This window comes from Corvus kubaryi, unplaced genomic scaffold (genome assembly GCF_017639235.1).
Source record: "Corvus kubaryi isolate FWS band 111438036 unplaced genomic scaffold, C.kubaryi_AGA036_p1.0 split1-65, whole genome shotgun sequence".
NCBI classification, from domain to species: Eukaryota; Metazoa; Chordata; class Aves; order Passeriformes; family Corvidae; genus Corvus; species Corvus kubaryi.
The window spans coordinates 5,940,720-5,964,628 of NW_024582080.1; the positions used below are offsets into that span (position 1 = coordinate 5,940,720).

Sequence of the window (23,909 nt, forward strand, 5' to 3'; positions counted from 1 at the left end):
GTCCCCGGCGAGCAGAGCGGCCGCGGGCGCTGAGCGGGGCTGCCCGGGGCAGCATGCGGAGCCGCCGAGGATGAGCAGCCAGCGCCGCCCGGCCAAGGCGCAGCTCCGGAGGTCGCTGAGCGAGCAGCTGCGGGACTCCACCGCCAAAGCCTGGGACTTGCTGTGGAGGAATGTCCGGGAGCGGCGGCTCGCAGGTCAGTCCCTGCCGCGCCGCGGCCGCCGCTACCTGCCCTCGGCGGCCCGAGGGGACACCCCGGGGGACGTGGCGGTCCCAGCGGCGCGGAGGGGTCCCGCTCCGGGGGCACGTCTGGGGGGCACCAGCTCCGCTGCCGCCGCCGGAGCGAGGAGACCCCGCGGCTTCGGCCCGGCGGGACGGGGAGCTCTCGGCAGGAACGCGGTCGGCAGTGTCCGGGCGGGTCGGGCTGCGGGCAGCAGCCGGGTGCAGACAGGTCGGACCCCCAGCCCTTGCAGGCAGCACCTGCCCGGATGCTGGCGGGCAGCGCGGGGGGGCTCGCACAAGCAGTCGGGCTCGGGGCTAAGCCTGGCGGTCGCTCCGTGTCGGAGGCGCCTTCTGAGCATCTCCGAAATGAAGAGGGTTGGCTTTGCCTCCGGGAAACAGGCTCACCTGCTTCTCTGATCAGTTTTCTAAGTCTAACCAACCAGGTTGGTTCCTCATATGGTTTGCATGTGAGAAGTACCACAAGTCCCAAAGCAACATGGTCTGTTTCTTTTCAAGCGCTTTTATAGCTTCAGGTCACCTACCTGCTCTGGACAACCGGCCTCCTGCAGCCTTTCCATCGCCAGGTGGGGACCTGAAGAACACAGAGCAGGGCAGGTGCTCGGTGAGGTCGGGTCTCATTTAGAGCATTGCTGTTGTAGCAGCACAGTCGGTTTATGCACACAAGCACACATCCAATCTGTATTTGTAAAATACTCTGTGAATTAGAAGACCTAGAGGGTACATGCAAGTGCAAGGTAAAGTTATTATACTGGAAAACAGTACCTCAAGATTTATGAGCAGGATCATGTATAATGAAGTCTAATTTGTAAAGATGGATTCCTCTGCCACATCCTACAGCATTGTTAGGAGTTTGGTGACCTTGTCCAGGGCACTGTGACATGCTGGTATTGTATAATACAGAGGTAAATGATGCAGGTTTTCAGACCATGTCTACAGCACATTAGTTCTTATGTACATACAATTAAAGTAATAGACAAAAATTGCATGTAGTTTTTTTAAAAATTCATCTAAACTGGGTAGCTTTAATAATTAATTGCTAACATGACTAATTTTGTAATATTATGGTTAACCAAAATACTAAACTTTTAATTTTTTAATATACCTTTAACTCCCTTATTCCTACATTGATAGCAGATGCCAGCAGACATTCAGCAAGGATACTGTTGGCTATTTTTTTCTTTTTTGGTCAAAGACAGCTATTGCTCGATTGAGCAGAGAACCTGGGCAGGCTGCCATGATACTGTAGCCAACTTCTTAAAGCAACTGGGTATTAAAATTGATGGAGTCAAAACTTTTTATTTAAGGTGGATAGAATACTAATGTCCTGGGTTTGTGCACTGCCATAATTTAAGTACTATTCATAGTACTCTGGTGAGACACTGATGCACTTGCTCTTTAATTAAATTACTTATCTGACATCATAATGAAATATGTACAAATAACTGTTGATGCCAGATATGTTCTCTTGTTCTGATGCTTTTCTGTCTCTGGCATTTTTGTCCTTGTTTTTATATTTGTTTGTCGTGCTGACCTGTGTCGCTGCAGTGTATATTCCTAGGCCTCTTCTCCCAGCTTTTGTTAACGAGAAGGGAATTTAAGCTGATCTAAATGTGTCACTGTTTGCTGGTTGCCAGACCAGCTTCTTCTCCATCACAATAGATCTGGTCCCAGTCAGGTAGATAGTTGTACAAGTTCCATCCTTTTCCTCAAAGCTGGCATTGTAGTTCAGCTCTGACTGGCCATCAGAGCAGCAGTGTAACTGGTACCTAATGTTAAAGAGCAATGACCAAAACAAAATGCAGTTTTAACCATCAGTGTGCTGTCCTATTCCAACCATCAGGCCAAATAAAGACTTGTGATTAAATCCTCACTGTGATGATGGCTTTGCAGGCACTTACATAGTTACTCTTTTGGTCTGCTTTACTCTTTTATCTATTTGTTAAGGATCCAGACACCAGTTGCCCAACATAAACCTGTAGAGAAAGTAAGCACATTTTTTATAATTCATAAAAATGATATAATTGTTAGGATTGGATGAGGTGTTGGGAATTCTCTGGTCTAGTCTCCAGCTCAGAGCAGGATCAGCATTGGGAGCAGAGCAGGTTACTCAGGGCTTTCCCCAGGGCTGCTTGGGAACACCTTCTGCCCTGATGTCCATGTATTGGAGCAGAGGGCAGCAGGACACTGTTGAGCAGCAGGGGTGTGAGCTGGAGAAAGGAGCTAAATCTTGGCTAGAGCAAGGAGAGAGCTGAACTTTGACTCAGCTGCTCTCAAAGAGGCAGAGAGCACGGCTGGCTTGCTGTGGAAAGTAGGTTGTACATAAAAAGCCTGCTACAGTGTGCTCCTCCCCTCCCTCCCTCCCTCACCCTTTACAGCAGAGGTGATGAGCTGCAGCCTGGCTCCTGGCATGCTCCTGGAAAGGGCTGCTCCGTACTGTCTCTTATTCAGGACAGATCTATGATGCCCAGCAGCTCTTAGTCACTTTTTCTGATTCACTGGCTGGGATTTGTTTTTTAAACAATGGGTGTACCCTCTACAGTGTCAAAAATTGCGCCCTTAGGGGGTTTTTTGTGCTTTTCATAATTTTTGCAGAGGTATTTTACACTGTTTCCACTATGCTTATGGTTTAAATTGGAATTCACAAACTGAATGGGAAATGTACTAGAATTTTAACTCCCTGTGGGGACCTATTCACCTGAAAAGTTTTATAAAATACTGTTGGTTTAATTTAATCCTGAACCACTTTGCCATTATTGAAAACCATGGTTTAAGGAATTTGATTTAGGTATTTAACAGATTCTCCAAAAGTGATGACCTAAGGTAATTCTGAGATCCCTGCTCAAACTGTGATCCCCTGTTACAGTAAAACCCAAGAAGTTTCAGTTCTTACATTCCTTGTATGTAAGGGGAAAGTGCCACCCTCTATCTGGGATTCTTACAGTTACTATACAATAAAATAAAATTAAATTAAATTAAAATTTAGTTTTTAAATTCAGGCAACTGAATTAACTTTGCAGTCAGGAAACACTGTAGTTAAGGATCCCTTTTGCTGTGTTGCACAGCCTCCTGGTAGGGTAGGATTGTCATGACTGACATGACTGACAAGATTGATTGATATGATCACCTCACCCTTTTTTTCCTTAGAATTTTTCATCCTCATTTACCACAGAAGGTGATGATCCCTGTTGCTGAGTCTCTTAAACTAGAGCCTGCTGTACTTCAGCTTTCTCAGGTCCTGGACTGAGCACAGAGTTATGAATTCCCTCAGGTGTTCATGAGCCTGGTGCTTAGGAGCACTGTCTTGAATATGTCATACCATCAATGTTTTAGTTGTATTTCTAGAAGCTGCAAGGTTACATTGTTCCCATTTCAGAGATAGAAACAAGTGGCAAAATGAGGTTGAACGTCAGGAGTATCAGCTCTTGTGAGTTAGACCTTGAGTTATCTACTTAAGTATTCAAATTATGGCTCTCAGTGGCTGCTGTTGCACAACATGTGCAAATGAGCATTTGGGGTCTAACTGTGCTGCACCCAGGGAATGAATAACTTGCAGTTTCTGGTGGTCTGGTCAGATTTGGTTTCAAGTGACTTGGTGTAAAACAGAGAAGAATGGAAGGTGCTCTGCCACAGGGGCACCATTAACTTGTCATAGCCTCAGACACTTGGGATTTTTCTGTCTCTCACCTGCAAGAGCTACAGCAGGGCTGATACATGACCATTGCCCATCATCAGATGGGATCCTTGGAAACTGCATGTGCAGATGAAGATGAGACTTTGTTTTAGTGCCTAGTGAGAAGAGTCCTGAGTTAGAATTAAGCAGGTGACTTCAATTCTGAGAATTACTGAAGTTTGTGAACTTAATTTTGTGACCCTAGCATTCTTCTAATAAGAGAAATCTTTGTCTCTGATTTCTGAGGTTTAGCGTTTAGCTGTGGTTTAGCAATCTTCATGGATTGCAGCCAGGATTTCTGCTCTGTAAGGCTGCCTCCACTGTGTTTGTGGCACAAATACACCCTCAGTCTTTTTGACAAATCTCTTCTCACCTGAGCTTCATGTCTCACAACCCTTTGTATGTTCTGTGTTCTTGAAGAGATTTAATCCCTACTTGATCTCCTCTAGCTATTCCAGTACAATTCCTCTTATCTCTCCATTGACATCCTCTCTACTGCCTGCTGCGACAGCCATATCAGACAGGACACCCTTGAGCACTGTCCCAACTCATACTTAGCTACAGAGCTCTCCAGAAGCAATTCCCTGGGGTAGTTTTGGGGACCAGTTTCAGACACTCCCACTCTTTTTTTGGCCTGGCTGTGCTTTGGGTAAAAGGAATTTGGGGTCAAGTTTTCCACCACACCTCCAGTGGTTTGCTCAGACTGACATTTCAAACTTGTCCAAGTTTGGACAGATTTTTCAGGCATCAGTGCTAAACTGACCCTTTGACCTTCCCTGTGAGGTTGCAGAGGTTTGTTCCAAAGGATGAATCCCTAATGTCTCAAATCAAGTGGCATGAAAAGGTATGGTGGGACAATATACCGTGGACTAATTTTTTCTTAGAAATTGATTACCTAAAGTTCCAAAACTGAAAGAGGAACATGAAGCAGGCTTGTGAGTAAAAGAAAATCTTAGACTAAAGAAGCCAAAATTATGACCTTTAAATGGAAAGTTTTAGAAGTCCTACTCTTAGGTGTCCTTAACTATTCAGGAGGACCTTATAAATTGATTGCCCGCTACAAGTACCTCTTCAAATGTGACTGAAATGCATTTATATCAGAGATGAAGCTGAACACTATCTGATGTAGGTAGAAAGTGGAGAATAATTTGTCCAGCAGAAACTACCTGCCACATTCAGCATGTGGCAGAGATGACAAGGCAATTCACCTGCTCCTCTCAAAAGTAATTGGTGGCTGTTTTGTGGGTTATTGTGGCTTTATTGGGTGCAAATGAACAAGCCTAAGTCTGTAATAGCACCTCTGGCAGCATGGTGCTCCTTGGCACCTGCTGATCTGTTGATCCTGGGCAATACAGAAGTGAAAAGTTAGTCTTAAAAAACTAGTGGTCACAACCAGAACTATGTGAATTTTAGCACAGTCTTCTGTCATGCCTGTATGGAGGCAAGAGCAGCTATGTTTCTGCAGCCTAATTAAAGAAATTAAATCAAACCTATAGGTTCCTCATCGATTTTAGTTTTCATTTAAAATGCAACATTTTCAAGAACTTGCTTTTGAAGTTTTTACTCCACAAAGCTGAAGTTTATTTTGGGGTGAAGTCATTGGAAACTCCAATGGAAATATGTTTACCAGGCTCCCAGGTCCTCTGAGAACACCTGATCAAAGGCAGGTGTCCCAGTATGGGACCAACCTTGAGTCTGCTGCATCTTGGTATTATTACATTACTGATATTTATTCTCAATTAAGACCTTTGTGTACAGTGCAAATGTGGCAGATTGATCTACTTTAAAGCCATTCATTAAATGAGTGGATTTTTTAAACAAAATAATTCTGCAAGGTCTGTTTTCATTAAGGAGTGTGGGAGATGTACATGTGAAAAATGTGGTATTTGGTGGGCATACTTTTGTGTTCTATTTTAAAATCATGCACATAACATTTTTAGAAAGCAAAGTAGAGATGTTGCGGTCTCTGTCCCCACCAGTGCACTGGAGAGTACAAGATACTGATTCTCATGTACGTTGATAAGATGTATATGTGTAAATTCCTCCCTAACCCAGCCCCATCAATGGGAAAAGACTGTCCTTTGTCAAGGAGAAAAGTTATGAAAGACATTCTTTATTCATGATGGAGTGCTTTAGAAAAGAAAGAAAGTGACTTATGAGTGATTCATTTGGCCAGGCATGCCAGGAAATGCTCTCAGTCCTAAAGAAAATGTAGTAGCCAAAAAAGTAGTCATTGATCTCATAAATTAAATTAATCATGCCATACAATCTCTATTAATCTGAGGTGGGGTTTTAGATTAGTTTTATTAAAGCATGAAGAGGCTTTTCTTTGCACCTATGTTTTATGGGTTATGTCAGTATCCTCTAAGTTCCATCTCCTTCCCCAGGCGCTCCTTGAAGGCCAGTGTTTGAATCTGAAAAGGGGGCAGTAGTGGCAAAATACCACCATTGTTGGTTCTGCTGCTGCCAAGCTCTCATGACCCTCAGCAACAAGAAGTTAATTCCAGAAGTACAATCACAAAAATACCAATATGCTTGACCTGCCAAGTATTTCTGTATCAGCATGAGACTGTGAAGGGGGAGCAATGGAGGACTCCCCACTGTCTCAAAGTCCAGAGAAAGATGTATTTTTCTCATTCTCATGGCTCTGCTGCAATTGACCATGTAACATTTGGAGTGATCATGGAGAAGTAGCAGAAGTTCCTAGGGTGGCAACAACATTCATTTTCTGGTTTTACATTTAATACATAGATTTTGTAATTGAACGAGTACTGCTTCCATCAGAGAGAGTTGTATCAGGGATTATTTTCCTAAAAGAAATCCAGTTTTGAATACTTAATTTCCTGACAGTATGAGATACAAATCTCAGCTGATAAAATGGGGAATCAGTGCTGGCAATAGAACTGGATACTATTTGAATCAGTCAGTTTCTATTTGATAGCTTTAGAAAAGATTCTTGATAGGTCTCCATCTTTCTGGAGCTTCACTGTTCACCGATTTCAATGACACATTAACCTTTAGAAAATACACTTTTTTTCCCTGGAAAGTTATGATGTCAGTCCTTTTTACAGTACAGTTTTTGGTTGGTTTGGATTTGTTTGGTTTGGGTTTGGTTTTTTGTTTGGTTGGGGTTTTTTTTGCTACCAGCTTTCTGTGGTTCCTTGAGCATTCACAAGGTTCTTGCAGTTCTAAGTAAACAAATATTTCTCCTTTTCTCTCTGCACATATATATGACCTCAGCTTATTCCACCTACAGGTGCTTCTATGTGACTAGAAGAAGGCTGATACCTTGTCAGTTCTCTACACTATGCCTTTATGGAGAATTCCTGTAAACATTGTACTTATTGCTGATGTTTGCAGACCATAATATTGGAAACAACTGATAGTACCATTTTTCCAGAAGCAGTAAATACAATACAATACTGTTTAAGTTCCTGTATCCTTAAGTATCCTTTAGATAAATGTGTTTATTGGTGCTCATATTTTTCTAAGATATATAGGAACTTATATAGACTGATAAAAATAATTAATGTATTTGTCTGGCATTAAACAGTGATGATGCTTTTCCATTCCAAGATTGCTTCTTTATATCAGTCATGGCATATTAAATAATGTATCTTCTCTCTTATTTCCTACTAGGTGTTTTTGTATTTATTCATATGACTGTAATCCTATAGGCTGCTTCCATATCCCCATGCAAGTGACTTTATTTATAATAATAACTATGCCAGAACATTTATATGGAACATTTATATCCACAATAAACTTTTAGCTGCTTAGTGAACATCAATAGTCTGTTGGTACCTGGCCAGCAAATTCCAAAACATGTGACATTTCTGGGCTCAGGAAGGCCCTGGAGACTGGACTCCCATTCTTCTGCTTTCCCAGCTAGACTAGGATGTGGTGTTTAGTTTCAGGAATCATGAAGTCCCAATTCTGAATTTTGTCTTACTGCTTTTTGCTTTAATGAAAAAACCCTTCCAAATGTCCCATATTGTCGTATTTCTAGGGATTCCAAGAACTCAGATGACTTAACAATTTGATATGTGCAATACTTGCCAGGCATTGGCCTTGTTTCACGGCAGTGCTTTGACTCACATTTGTCTTCTTGGATTTTGTACTTCTTGGATTTCTTGAGACAGATGTTCTGTCTTGCTCTTCCTTATTTCTTTGGTTTTTCTGTCATGCCATGGCCAAATCTTGTGCTGCTGTATATCATAACTCCTTTGAAAATCATCTCCTTGAGTCCCAATTCATTGAGAAACCCAGCTTTCACTTCTACTTAAGCATATTTGCATAGCAAATTTAAAAAGAAAATGTGAATTTCAGAGTCTGAAAAGCCAAGGAAAAAACTTATTTTGTAAAATGTCAGTTTCAAGTCAACCTCATGATTTTAAAGAAGTGATGCCTGTGTAATAATTCTTGGAAATTTGGGTTTAAAAATATTATTTTCAGTTCATTAAGAATTTGTGATATTTTCTTATGATTATTACATGCTTAAAAATACGACAGTGTAGAAGGTTCCTTGACTGACATTAGAGCATTCACAAGAAGACTCCACTTTTGTAGCTCCTTTGCACATCCTGTTTACAGTTAAAAAGGAAAATATTTTGGCCATCAGACTAACCGGGTGCACCTTGTACTGCAAAAGGCTGAATACACGCAGATACGTGTGCAGCAAACAGCTATGCTCCAAGGAGGGATCAGGAGCACCCGGAATTCATGGCACTTGGTTCCATAAAACACCAGACGTCAACAAGCAATGTAATTACTTTACGTAACAATCTGTTTCGTGTGAAACACTCTGTCTGTCGTTCCAGTAGAGGGCAGTAATTTACATACAGTAATGTCAATTAGTGTGTGTACACATCGTGCGTCACAATATTGGACACAATAGCTGGTTTTGTTAAGGTAGTGCACTATTGCAGGCATTCTCTGTCCTCAGGAATAGAGTGCCACCCAGAAGCCTTATTTTCTGAGCTTTTGCAGCAGGACACCTAGCAATGTAGAAGTGGAACACATTTTATGAAAATTAAAAAATAAGATGTTTTCAGCTAGCATGGCAATCAAAACTAAACATACTCTGGTGTATATAATCACCAGAGTCAATTGCATTTCAATAAATAATTTCATAATGATACTGATTTTTTCTTTGTTGCTGTTGAACAGTAAGTACATAGAAAAGATTTTTTATAAAACCTTTTTTACAGAAATCATTTTTACAGATCCAGCAACATGCTGTTGTACAGTGGAAGAGGAGGCACTGAAATTTAAAAATGTGGTGTTTCTTGAAGCTGTAAGAATTTGATTCAAAACACTGTGACTTAAAATTTCTACTTAGCAAAAAGCTGTTCAAACCATGGGTATTTCTTCGGCAGCAAGATAAGTTCGTTAACTTCAAAATAGCTTGCTTAATTCTATAAATACTTCACAAATTTTACTTGTCACAGATGTAAAATAATGTGGGGATAATTGGTTTCTTCTGATGCTTGAGCTAAATGAATGCTCTGATAAACCAAGGAATGTTTTCTGGGGAGGACTGGTTTTCCAGGCCATGATGATGCAGAAGGGCACTGAACCTTCACAGGTCATTTAATACAGAAGCACTTTAAAAGTCAGCCACAAAACTGGAGTATTGGTTTTGTTATAGAAAGAATTTAAGGGGAAATTGCCTCAGGACAGTAGCATAGTTGAAATGTACCTTCGATCATATGTAGATCTGTCTGAATTTGAGCAAAAATTAGTTTGAAATATCTTTGTATACGGTCTTCTGTTGCTGTAATTTATGAAGAAATGTAGGGTAGCTGCCAGCTCCAGAAAAGGATAGCTTAAGAGAATGTTGAAAGATACAAGTCAAAACCACAGTTAGAAATGTAACTTCTCTCAGTCAAAATACTAAAAAATTACACATAGCATTACAAAAAAAAAGGGTTCCTAAAGATTTAGGAACCTCCTGCGTTGGTTCATAGCTTAGACTTCTCAAAAATATGTTGCATACCTGTGTAAATTTATGTTGGATTCATTGCATGAAGGAGCGAGGACCTAAGCATTTGTCCCAACCCTTAGGTTATTTTTGATGTGCCTCTCATTCCTCTGCTAAATACGCCTCTTTTTTCCCATCACTGTCCCCCTCATCCTGATCTGAATGGCATGCTCTTTCACAGCTTATCCAGAAAAATGCTGTAGTAAATTATTTGAGACTGAGTCGTTTAGGTGTCAGATGACTGCTGAAATGATATGCGAATGGTATCTCATGGTCTTGCTCATTTTAAGAGGTGTCTTTAACATAAGGACAGATTTTTATTGAAATAAATCAATTTTACAAGGAGATTTCAGCCATTGGATTTATAGTAAGAAAGAAACTTTTTATTTATTACATTAGAAAGACCACAGCTGGGAATGCACCCATTAATAGACACAAACAGATGGATTCTGACAAGTCTGTGAACTATTTATACTCTTTTTTAGCAAATATTTTGCTGCAATCCCAACTTGCAAATGTTACTTCAGAAACAAATATGTAACCATCTATCTCAAGGCACAAAACTAAAGAGTCATGAGTAACATTAAAATATTGTATAAGTTCATTATGCATAGGATACCCATTTGAAATTTAGTAAGTAGTGTTTAAAAACACTCCTAAAAGCTTGCCTTGGTTCAATAAATGTTTTTAATTATAAATAAAGTCATCGAATAATTTAGACTGGAAAAGATCTTTAAGATCATCAAGTCCAAGCATTAACCCAGCACTGCCAAGTCCAGCACTAAGCCATGTGCCTCAGTGCCACATAAACATGTCTTTTAAACACCTCCAGGGATGGTGACTCCACTACTCCCTGGGCAGCCTAATGCCTAAAAACCCTTTTGGTGAATAAATTTTTCCTAATATCCAATCTAAACCTCCCCTAGTGCAATTTGAGGCTCTTCGCTCTTGTCCTATCACTTGAAAGAGTCCAATCCCCATCTTACTATGCCCTTCTTTCAGGCAGTTGTAGAGAGCAGTAAGGTTCCCCCCGGAGCCTCCTTTCTTCCAGGCTAAACAACCCCAGCTCCCTCAGCTGCTCCTAACAGGACTTGTGCTCCAGACCCTTCCCCAGGTCCATTGCCCTTCTTTGGACATGCTCCAGCCCCTCAATGTTCTCCTTATAGTGAGGGGCCCAGAACGAGACACAGGATTCAAGGTGTGACCCCACCAGTGCTGAGTACAGGGCAACAGTGCTGAGTACAGGGTCACTGCCCTGGTCCTGCTGGCCACACTATTGCTGATCCAGGCCAGGATGCCATTGGCCTTCTTGGCCACCTGGATCCATGCTCTGGATCATGTTCAGCTGCTGTTGACCAGCACCCCAGGTCCTTTTCTGCCAGGCAGCTTCTCAGCCACTGCTCCCCAGTCTGCAGCACTGCCTGTGGTTGTGATCCGAGTGCAGGACCCAGCACTTTGCCTTATTGAACCTCACACAATTGGCCTCAGCCCTTTGATCCAGCCTGTCCAGATCTCTCTGCAGAGCCTTCCTGCTCTCCAGCAGATCATTGTGGATACAAATATTGCTGCTAGCAAGAATTTTTCTTGCTTCTTTCTAATCCCGTGAGATACTTTCTCTCTCACAAAGATATTAGAAGAGTTCTATAAACTATGAACACTTGCAACCTTGCAAAGCCTTGTTTATGGTACAGTAGAAAAATATTTTGATAATGGATGTTTTAGGATTCTAGCCAGTCGCCCCAGGGGCGTGGCTGATCCTTTGTGCAATTAGACTATGAAGAAAAAAGTCTATGAAAGAGTTTGTAAAATAATTAAATAAATCCATCTTGCTGCACAATTCCTTCCTGCTGGATCTTCTCTCCTCTCCTCCCTACGGCTGCAGGTTACAGTAATAGATCAACACTCCCACCTGACTTGGCCTGATCTGCAGGCTGACTGAGGGTGCACTCGATCCCCTTGTCCAGCTTGTCCATAAAGATATTAAGCAGAAGTGGCTCCAGTAATAAGCCCTGAAGAACACCACTGGTGACCAGCTGCCAACTGGATGTAGCTCCATTCTTTACCACTCTCTGGGGCCAGACATCCAGCTAGTTTTTTATCCAATAAAGAGTACACTTGTCCAAGCCATAAGCAGCCAGTGTCTCCAGAAGAATGCTGTGGGAAAAGGTTTCAAAACTGAAGTCCAGGTAGACAGCATCCACAGCCTTTCCTTTATCCTCTAAGTGGGCCACCTTGTCACAGAAGGAGATCAGGCTGGTCAAGCAGAACCTGCCTTTCATAAGCCCGTGCTGGCTGGGCCTGATTCCCTAGTTATCCTACACATGCCACATGACAGCATTCAGGATGGTCTGCTCCATGGCCTTCCTTGACCAAAGTCAGGTTGACAGGTCTGTAGTTTCCTGGATCCTCCTTCTGACCCTTTTTGTAAGTGGGGGTCACATTTGCTAACCTCCAGTCAACTGGGACCTGCCCAGTTAGCTAGAGCTACTGGTAAATGATGGAAAGTGGTTCAGTGAGCACTTTTATCAGCCAGTACTTTTGGGTGGATCCTATCTGGTCCCACAGACTTGTGTGTGTGTAAGTGGTAGAGCAGCTCACTAACCATTTCCCCTGGGATTATGAGGCCTTTATTCTGCTCGCTGTCACTGTCACTATTCTGCTCGCTCAGGGGACTGAGTACCCCATGAACAACTGGTCTTACTATTTAATACCTGAGGCAAAGAAGGCATTAAGTACTACAGCCTTTTCGTCATCCTTTGTCACTATGTTTCTGCCTGCATCCAATAAAGGATGGACAGGCCAGTGTTTTCAGTGTCTTCACAAACAGCTTGGATGCAGAACTTGAAGGTGTACTATGTTTGCTGATGATGCTAAACTGGGAGGAGCTGTTGACTTCCTCAAAGTCAGAGAGGCCCTGCAGAGATATCTTGATAGAGGGCTGCACAATCACCAACAATATGAAGTTTAATAACAGCAAGTGCCAGATTCGTTCGTTTCCAGATGTTTGGTGAGAGGAAGTTCCGCCATGAGAACAAGGGTTAGTGATTGTGAGACTTTTCTCAGCTGCTTACAGAATATTTTGTCTTACTCTTCATCATGTTTGGGTGGTCTACAGCAGACTCCCACTAGGATGTCTGCCTTGTTGGCCTTCCCCCTGATTCTTACCTATACACACTCAACCAAGTCATCACCATCATCAAGCTCCAGATAATCAAAACACCCTCTAACCTACAAAGCTATCCCACCACCACTCCTTCCTTGCTATCCCTTCTGAAGAGTCTATGGCCACCCATCACAGCAGTCTAGTTGTTTGAGCCATCCCCACATGTCTCTGTGATGGCAACTATGTCATAGTTTTCCTGCTGCACAATAGCTTCCAGCTGCTCCTGTTTGTTGTCCATGCTGCATGCATCGGAGCAGATACACGTCAGCTGGGCTCTTTATCTCCCCATCCTGTCATTAAACAGAGAAGTTCCTGCACCTGGGCACACTCCCACAGCTGTGTTCACAGCTGCCACCCCACACTGGCAGCATGTTCCCGGCAGAGCTGTCTGGGCAGCTGTGCCAGCCGTGCTGACTGCGGAGCTGAGCGGGGCCGTGGCTTTCTGCCAGGTGGACACCACTGCTCCCTGGTCGGGCTGGCACTGCCGCAGCACCCTTCCTGCAAACTGCTGTGCCACACCCTGGTCACCAGCGCTCCCTAAGGGCTTATTTTATATGTGGGGCCCCCAGCCAGCTGCTGTCGTACTAGATGTGGGTCCTTGAGGCTCGAGGCTCCTCATTTCAGTTACACTGAGTTAAATCCTTTGCTCCTGGCCCCTGCCCCAGTCATAGGGGGTAGGGTGTCTGTATAGATGTGATGAAGTGAGGATTTTCAGCAAAGGCTGGCACCATTTCCCTTTGTGGAAGGGAAGGTGAGAGAAGGTAAATGTTCAGCTTCAGAACAGCTCACTAAACAAAGTACCAGAAAATTAATTATACAATATAGGCACCTGCTAGAGGAGTTGATAGAAAAATGATGGGAGGTGGACTGCTGGGTAATAGTATAACTAGTGACTCAAATCATGTACTCGCAAGTAAAACCAATGTATAGCACACATAATTTCTCTTCAATTGTTAAATATTAATTTGTAGATTTAAAATTTTGTTGAACATCACTGTATTTCTGGTATCATAGGTAAAAATGACAACTGTTTCCTCTTTTCTGCATAATTTATTACTTCATTTACCATATCATCTCTTACTTTTCTCAGTTGAGAATTTTCAAGCCCCATGACAGCATTGAGCCCACCAGCTTCCTTTGAATAAACTGGGAAATTATACAACCAAAGAGACACAGTCAACTTTCAAACTGTCCGCAATCACCCTTAATGTGCATAACTAAGCATACATACACTGAGCCTCTACATGAATTTCTGCCACATGGTGAGGTGTTTGGAACTTGCCCAGTTTCTTTCCTGGGAAGAAACTTTCACAGCTTCATTATCAGCTAAAGATTTGGATCATTTGTTTTCCTGCCAGTCACATTAAGAAAATAAAGAGCTTCTCTAAAACCAGCAGAAACACTCTGAATTCTGATGTAAGGATGGCTTTTATCATCCTGACTTGACTAACTCCATCAGTCCCGAACATAAAGAAACATTAGCTCCTAGAGAATCAGACTCATACAGTTCTATATCAGCTTGGCAGATGAGTATTTTGGTAATTACATTTGCACTTTCTGTATATCCCTAGCAGCTCCAAGTGCTTTTGTTTCAGAACAAAACTGATAATTTGATTATGGTCTGAATTCAGCAGAGAACGTAAATGCAGTACAAATTTAAATTATTAAATGTTTGAATCATGTGGACTAGTCAGTTTTGTCACATTTAACTTCTAAATCAACAGTATATTCTTTTAAAATTACTATCTATTAAATCAGTGTGGTTGGATTTTTGAGTTCATCAGAAAGAGGAAGGTACCAGAACATCCGTATTTCCAATATATAATAAAAGAGAAGATACTATATCTAATCTGATTCAAATAGAGGACAAATACATTTCAGAATCTAGGTTAGACAAGACACCACCAAATAAAATTGACTCTGAAACATCTGGTTTGTTTTATACAAAACCATAAACATGTGTAATTACTAAACGGCCTAAGCTGTTTCTTTGGAAGGCACCCTAAACAACAAGGACAGCAGGACAAGTGTTTACAAAGCCAAGGCATATCCATTAATCGTGGCATGGCAGCATTTTAAAGAAACTATCGAATTCAGAGGGATTATAAAACAGCTGGGATGAATTGTAGGTAGGAACTGTTTTAAATCTCTGTATTCTAGGTCACAACAGAAGCTGTAACACAGGGCACTCACTCGCTCTTGTACTCCTTTGTGTTGGTTTCTCTTAAGGGAGAATCATGACTTGTAGAGGGCTGGAACCATTATCTCTTCTTTTATGGAAAGCATCAGTTGGTGCAATCATTAGGGATCTTGAAGCTGGGAAGGAGTTTATTGCTGTGACAGATCGGGCAACATATGGAAGAAAGTAAGATGTTCTCCAGAGAGAAATTAAGTTTTTGCCAAGGCATTTTACTGAAATTTTGGAAAATAAACAGGTCATTAATTGAGTCCAGATTTAGCTACTGCAAATTGTGCAAAGATGTTGCAAACCAGATGCTTTCCCCTATTTGTTTTTACAACCCTTTCTATTTTTAGATGCCCTTATTTGATGACTTACTTCTTTAAACGAGGGCATTGTTTTACACCAGAAGTCTCATCCCAGTTTTGCCAGTAGATGCCTGACTAAAACATACATGTTCACACAATTGCAGGGGATGAAACACTGAGCAATAACGTAAATAGGAAATAATCAGTAGGAAGAAGTTAACACTTAATTCTTCCCTGGGGTTCTTAGCACATATGTTTTCAGCCATTCTCTATGCAGACCCTGCTAGTGAAATGGCAGTGGCAAAGAAACCTATCCCAAGGACAGCATTCTTAGACTTGTCTTGCCAATGAGGGTGTGAATACAATCCATGTTGGCATTTCCCCAGCTTCCCAAGTTGTGTGACACAGCCACTGATGTACCTGTCAGCCCTGTGGGAGCATAGCTTCAACTTGAACTCTAGATTAAGGTTGGATCCCAAAATGGGAATGTAGCAGCCAAGTCAACTAAGCTGTACCAACTGACAGAAATACTTGAGAAAAGAAATATTCATTCCTTTTCCACTTTGGTTTCTTTTAGTCTTCAGAATGCAGGCTCTATTTTATGCTCTATCCACACAATCTTGATTCATGTTATAAATAACATACTGAGTGAAAAGCATCTGCCCTGACTTGAAAGCAGTGAGTCTAGTGGGGATGCCTTCTAAAAGGATTGAGCTAGTCACACCAGGTCCTTCACAGTCAAGACAGAAACAGGTACCTCTGAAAGCAAGTCCTGTCATCCTGAAATAGATGTGTGAGACAAGGGGAATGAATTGCCCCACGGTGGTGCTTATTTCTTGCCATAATCCTAGCCAAGTGACAGCACCAAAGACCTGCTTGCAGTGACAGACTGGGAAAAGCCATCTCTTCAGCTGCCACCTAAGTGCCTTTGATATGGAAATCAGTGAGCCACTAGCACTGCAGAAGTTTAACTTCAGAGATTGCTGCTTATAGCATCTCTGGCTTCATTTTAAGGCACCTGCTCATGTAAGCAAAGCAGGAGATGGAGCTGACGAGGCACCTGAGACTTCAATAGCACTTAAACATGCACTTAAAGGTACATGTTCTGACAGTAACCTGCCAGTGTACCTGAACCTTTCTTCATTTCCAGTTTATTCTGGGGAGGCAGATTGTGAATTACACATCTTTAGAAGATATTCTGAATTCACTGTAATAAAAGCTGTGTGATTTTACTTGTGAACCCTGGCAGGCTTAGCTAAGCAACAGGGGCAACAGCCAGAATTCATAATGCATGTTTTAAAGTGCATTTTGAGGTTCACTTTTCAAACTACTAGGCAGTTATTCAGTGTGTGAATATTTATTTTACTGTGTCCTTAGTCAGTGCAAAAGTCCATCAGGCTCAGGTATCCTGTTTTTCACAGCAGCTGCTAGTGAATGCCTAGGAAAGAGTATAAGAACATGACAAGTTTATGGTATGACCTCTTAGCTTCCAGGTTTCAGTAAATAGTTCTTTGCTGATGTTGTTAACAGGGCTGCCAATTAGGAGCAAAGTAAATGGGAGGTTTATGATGTGACTGTGCACTTCCTAGCTGAGCTACACCTAAGCTTGTGAGACACACAGACTGTTTCCCGTTTGAAATGTTCCACAGACGTGTAATCCCTCACATCACAATTGCTATTTTTAAAAAGTTATTTTCATGTCATTTCCAGGTGTCATGGTCAGAGTTGCCTCCCTGTCACTAGTCTGAGCAAAGTGAAGTGCCACTAATCCGAGCAAAGTGGGAACAAAGTTTATTTTTAAAGCAATACAGGCTTGCTAATGGTTTGAAAACAAAACATTCCGAACTCCATTTGGTTTGAATTTATCATCTAACCTATTATGTTTGGTAACATATTAGGAACCAGTGAGTATGTTATTTGTCATAAGCTCCCCAGGATGTAAAAGATGAAAAAATAAGGACTGAAATACATTAATCTTTGCTTCATTCTTTTGCAATCCAAGAAGAGAGTATATACAAAGTACTTTAAAGCCAATTCCCCTCTCAGCTATGTACGTGCAAATCCTGAGCACTTACAGGGTATCCAATGAATTCTGGCTTGGAGTAAAAGATGTCTACAGCAGCACAGTGTGGAAACTTCTTTCAGGACCCAGTTTTGCCTTAATTTCATGTCCTTATAGCTAAGAACAGCACTTGAATGTCAAAATATGATTGAACAAGAGGCAAAAAAAATTGGCAAACAGGACCAGCCTTCTTCACAGGTCAGGTGCAATTTCAGTTTAGCAATATTTTGTTGCCCAACTTGAGATACTTCAAAGAGGTCTTGTGTCCAGACTGAGGAAACCAACCTTCCCAGAAAGTCAGAGCTTTTCAAGTGTCATGGAAAATAGACCCAAGATGAGTAGTTCCTTTTGAAGGTTTTGGCCAAGGAATTTTTCCAGTAAAACTACATTCCATAAACATGGAGCAACACCTTAAGTAGAAAACAACAAATGAGGAACACCGTGAGGTTGATTTGAAACAGAGCTGTATATTCAGACAGTGAGACAGGGAGAAAGCCTGTGAGAAGGATGTGACAGGATGCCAGGATAAACATGAGGGCAGACGGCAATATTTTCATCACTCTGTAATTGAGAGAGTAAAAAGAAATTCATAGCTGGAATGGAACTTATCAACCAACTCTCTTGGTGTGCCTATTTCGAGCAGAGGGGGAATCAACAGAGGAAGAGTCTTGGTAAGTCGCTGCTGGAGGAGGGTGTGCAAGGGAGTGTGTGAGCTAGAGAGCAGAGAAGGAAAGTACACCTGTACTGGGGACTGGAGGAGAGGAAAGGAATGTCTGCTGGAAAATAATTCACCTTTCCTGCATGGCTGCAGGTTCTAGGCTTTCTCCGGCCCTTCCTACACACTGGAAACATTCTCCAAAGGCACGCTATGGGGAAGGAGAGCAGCAGGCTGCCTGCCCTTTTTCAGAAGGAGCAGTGTGGTGGCTGAAAAGGGAGCTATGGGAAGCCCTTTCCTCTCTGTTGCTCCTGCTATCTGGGGGGTTTCCACTCTGTAAAAAAAAAACCAAATCACCTGCAGCTTTATCTAGTGAGACACATCAGCTCTGTGGTATGTATTTAGCACAGTGCAAAATCTGAGTGAAAAGAAGTATGCAAGAAATACGGAGTCTAAAAATGAAATGCTTAAATTTTGCATAGAGCAGTTGGTTGCTAGAAGACAGAAAACCCAGTCCAGGGACTTGTCCAGTTCATCAATATCTGTATTGTAAACTCACACTGCTGGTTTATTGTGGAAGTTCTGCCAGGGATTATTGTGGGGGTTGGTTTGGGCTTTTATTTTTTAATTTTAAAAAATTATATATGTGTAACTTACACTCCTAAATTTTGTGATAGGAAGAAAGAAATAATTTGGGATTAAAAGCTATAGGCATCATGCATTCTGCTCCAGACATACATGGCAACTAATGTACTATACAGAACACTTGATGTGGATTATGCTAAATTCTATCTTTGGATGAAGAATGAGTGATTCATGCATGTCTCATATTCCCCCAGCTTCTTTATTTGTGAGGTTGCTAATCAGACACCAGCATGGCTGATATTATGCGGACATGTAAGTGTGCATCGAGATGTGAGTAGTGAGCTGGTGGCTCAGCCTTAGAGCCGGTATAGTGACCAGATTCACTGCTCATCCACACTGTTTGCTGTACTGGGCCTTTGTTCTGGTTCTGGTGACCTGGGGAAGGGAAGAAAATGTCATGTGCACCCTGTTCTGCAGGGCATGGGCAGGCAAATACCTGGACACCATGGGGATGGACCTCAGCCCTGTGCTGTGTTCAGTGCTCCACTCACCCTTGCAGCAACAGCACAGAACTGCCACGTGTCAGGCCAGATGTCCCTGCACTGCACCACAGACACTGGCTGCCACAAGGCTTCAGTTTGCTTCCTTAAGGAGATGGGAGAGAAGGAGGCAGAAGAGGTCACCAGCCTCTGCAGAGGACATCCCTCTCCAGGAACAGTTGCCACCCCACCATAACCTAAACTTCCCCCATGCATCAGTCAAAGCTGCAGCTTTCCTGGGTCTCCAGAAAGAGTAACCAGCAAAGGGATGGCTTTGCTGCACCTAGTGGCTGTCCTGGTGGTGATGGCTCGCGGACTGTAGAATAAAAGAAGAGAAATTCCAACTGTCAGTGAACAAAATGCTTTATATGCCTCCTACAGAGTACCTCACTGCATGCTAGGCTGCAGTCCAGCCCTGGAGTCCAGACTCAGCTTATTGGTTAGTGCACGTTGCTCTGCACAGCCACATGTACAACCCTTCATCCTTGTTACGCAGAATTTATAAGATCCAATAGCATGCATTTAATAACACATTGGGAAATCTCTGGCATTCTGCAAGTTTAGGCAATAAGTGTCTCATCTGAAGGAATGCACTACAGGTGTAGGACCATTTTAAAGGGTATTTATTTTCTCCTTAGTTCATGCAGGTACAGTAGATTTTAGCCTGCCTCTAGTGGACTGATTCTGCTTGTAAGGAAAATTAATCTTCCTACAAAATTGCATTTCCTTTTTTTTACATATAGGTATGAAAATAGTTAAGAAAGGCAAAGATTACTGTTATCAGTCAGGAAACTGGTGTACAAAGACAGGTTATACAACTTCCCTGAAATCTTCCAGCAAGTCACTGCCAGCTAGTCCTGTGCCCTAGCCATAGTGTCTGTCTGCCTCACCGGGCCAGAGACTGAAATCATGCAACAAGTATTCATTGATTTCAAGGAGCCTGGAGAATTTCATGTTCCCATGCAGCAGTCCCCTGCTGCTGTATTTGAAATAGTGTTGCCAAGAACTATTCTGTTCTGCCTTGTTGCTTTTTAAAAATTTTCACGAAATCTAACTTCGGCATTGGTTCTCTAGCACAGAGAGAGAAAAAAAACTTCTGTCAAAACCAAATCAAAACCTGAATATTTCCTCTCTTGCCCATTTCATCATGGTGGTACTGGAGTCCTGTTGAAAAGAAAGTAAATAGCAGAGCCCTCACCTGAAGTCTGCAAAGGCATGAACCTTCAGCTGAGATTGGAATGTTTGTCTGTGGCTGAGTGACACCAGCAGTAGGGCTGTGTGCGGATTTACAGTGTATTTGGATAACTATAAGAAACTAAGTTTATCTAAACACTTTCTTATGTTATCAGTGTGTTATCCAAACACTTTGTTAGTGAGACTGTGAGATTAGGATATGTGTAAGCCCACCACTACTTTAATACATTTACAGAGTTCCCAGCTTTAGGAACCTGGGTATAGATTCAGCAAATGGAGTTGCTCCAAGGGTATGGAAACCACTTTTAGCTCATTTCTGTCATAATACTCTCCAAATACTTTAGCAGAGGAGGTCTGCCACCTGAAATGTCTTCCTCTGTTTTAAGCTCTATTTATTACCCAACTGTTGGGTTTTTTCCTTAATTTACTGTTGAGAACCACTGTCTTTAGGGACTTTACACAGTGTGGGATGCTGGCTATTCCTGGCTTGTGAAGAGTTCAGCTAAGGCCAGTGGAGTGTCTATTCATATGCTGGTGTGGTTTGACTGAGAAAAAATGTTTAAAGACTGAACAGGAGTGAGACCATAATGCCTAAATTAGCAGTCAGGCACTGGATGAAACAACTGACCCCTTCCAATGATTTTACTAACCATCCAGGAGCTCCTGGTGCCTTCTAAGCCCCTGGGAGAGCAGAAGGAACAGAGAGGTCACATCTTCTGAGCCCGACATTGTGGCCAACAGACCAGCAGCTTACACTTCACTAGCAAATGTGACAGGAGGGCACGGAGAGGCCGTGCCCAGGGAAATACTGTCATTCTGCAGGCTCCAGCCACAGACCACAGGAGCAGTTATTTTGATGCATTTATGCACTAGCAGCGCTGTTAGGGTCCCACATTTACATAGGCCATGGGGTGGGTACAGTCTGCTTAACTCAGGTAAGAGTACAGACTGGCCACTCCCACTCAGAACAGCCCCAGTGGGGTAGCCACTCCAGGTCAGACCAACCCAGTATCATGTGTCAGCCAGTGGGCAGATGCAGCTTTTTTGGGGAAAAATATAATACTGGGATAGGCATATAGTGATTGTGTATGTGTTGTGTATCTTACCTGCATTCACGTGGCTCGAGGTCCTGGGCCATCACCTGGAATTTTGTGCTTAATGGCCCTTGCTGAATTTTTCTTCCAGGGATTTAATCCTCTTTTGAACTCTGCTAACTTCTGGCAACCACAGTATCCTCTAACAATGACTTCCAGGGGTCAGCTATGGATATATGAAGAACTATTTATGTTCATTCATTTTGAACCTACCCCTACTTACTGTTCCCAACTTTATCCACTGCAAGTAAAGACCTCATAATTACCAAATGATGGGTAGACCTTTGTAATAGCACAAGCATGTTTGCTGGTTTGCACTCAATTACTTTTCCAAAAAGTTTTAAAATCCTCTTTGCTTTTTTTTGTTCTTACTCAGCGCTTGTGCGGGATTTTCATAAACCTGTCCAAGATCTGTTTCCTCTGTGATAACAGTTCCACTAAATCTCATCACTGTGCGCTGGATATCTTTAGGATGTTTTTTATCCCATACATTTATCCACCCTCAAAAGCTACAGTTTTAAGGCCTTCTCAATCAATATTGTAGGAACCTTCAGTGTTTACAACCAATTTCTGTTTTGACTGACAGACTATCATCACTATATTTTGCCAACTCATTACTCAGTCCCGTTGAAAAAATCATGTATGGATAGTGGAGAAAACAGGTTCCAGCACTAATGTCTGTGTGAGTCCTCTGGAAACCCAATCCCATTGTGAACATAGATTATTTATTACTATTTTTGTTTCCTGTCTTTAAGCTGCCATTAAACCACAAGCGGATTTTTCCTTTTTATCTATGATAGCTGAGGTTCTTTATGATTGCTTGGTAGAGGATTTTGGAGGAGCCTTTTTCAAATCAGATACTATTCATTTTGCTTATTTAACATCCCATAGCTCCTCCACAGGAGAACTGATGAGATGAATCACACTTTCTTGCCATGGCCCTCATCCTCCTGGCTTTTTGTATATGTCCTTATTTCTGTAAGTTTGTCTGGGTGGCTGGTGGGTCAGTCACCTCCCTGCCATCCTTTTGTTCCCTAAAACATACTACTGTTGGACTCCTGCACATAAATTTCTAATCCTCTGCTTCTGTGCTGTGGCTAGGCCTCTGATGTTCTTGTAATCAGGAAGTATTTTATGTAGCAGTACTATCCATTGATTAAGTGGGTCTTAAAATGCAAATGGATAGTCCTCTGATGCTGGAACAGGGACACTGGAACAGAAGAAAAGGGCATAATGTGCTATTCAGAAGCCTCATCTCCTGGTTTGAAGTTTATCTTCAAGGGTGTGTGTAAGTCTGTCTCTCATGCATAAGAAGCCCTGCATAGCAGTGTTCACTTTTAAAACTCACTATCAGACAGTTGACACAGCAGCTGACTTTCCTCCAGAACACATCAGTATCGGGCTCTCCAGTGGAACAATCCTCTGTTGTAATTCCGTGCAGCTATTAGTCGTCTCCATCTCACTTCCTGGCGATGCAGAAATCTCACATAAACTATTTTCCTTTTGCCCCAGTCTGATTCCTGGCAGCCCAGATGAGCTGCAGAGCCTCGACGCCCCAGCACGGCCTCAGGGAGAAAATCAAAGTGCCACTGAGCCAGAGGGAAGCATTTCTGGCTGCCCTAGAGTCCCTGCTGTTTCATGCCCTGTATGAAAGAGTTTGCAGCCTGTAGTAATCCCAGCAAACAACTCTCAAACAAATGTCTGTGTTCAAACATAAAACGCTTTTCCTAAACAGCAGGCAATGAACTTCTGCTTTTAAAAGTCCTGGCCCCAGAGATAGGATTCAAAACATGTGAAGTAAGTGCCAGCTTCATCTTAAACACAGCTTTGGGTTCCCTGCATGTGCATTTTTTCTCTTCCCGAATTTGAGAAAAGAGAAATTGCCTGTACTTAGCACATGACCTGCTGTGCAGGCATCTGTAAAGGCAGGTACAGGCAAGAAATAGAAGATGTGTGGATAGGATAGGGATATGTGGATAGGACATCAATATCCAGGATATACTGCATATATAAGGTATTGGAGTTAGGCCATAATCCAGCAAACTGAACTATTCTTCTACCTCCAGAATTATAGAAGAGAGTCCAGAGATCAGCAAGTTGAAAGCAGATGCCTGATTTTTTTTCTTCTGTGACTTGAAAACAGGAGTTTCCTGCTTCTTCTAACTACATGTCACTAATGTTAATAACAAATGTGCTCCTCTAGTGGATAGGAAGCTGTTTTGTTCTCATAGAACCA

General features: G+C 42.3%; 1 protein-coding gene across 9 annotated transcripts in view; it reads left to right on the forward strand.

Moving 5' to 3' along the window:
- Positions 1-23,909, forward strand: part of STARD13 (StAR related lipid transfer domain containing 13) — a 324,425-nt gene that overhangs the window by 182,906 nt on the left and 117,610 nt on the right. Inside the window, exon 1 of one of the 9 annotated variants that reach the window (XM_042014119.1) lies at positions 15-194. The exons of the other annotated variants lie outside the window; for them this stretch is intronic. Coding sequence (XP_041870053.1) covers positions 71-194 — 124 coding nt within the window. The 5' untranslated portion in view covers positions 15-70. Of the gene's footprint in view, positions 1-14; positions 195-23,909 lie in introns of those variants that run through there. 9 annotated transcript variants of the gene reach the window in all.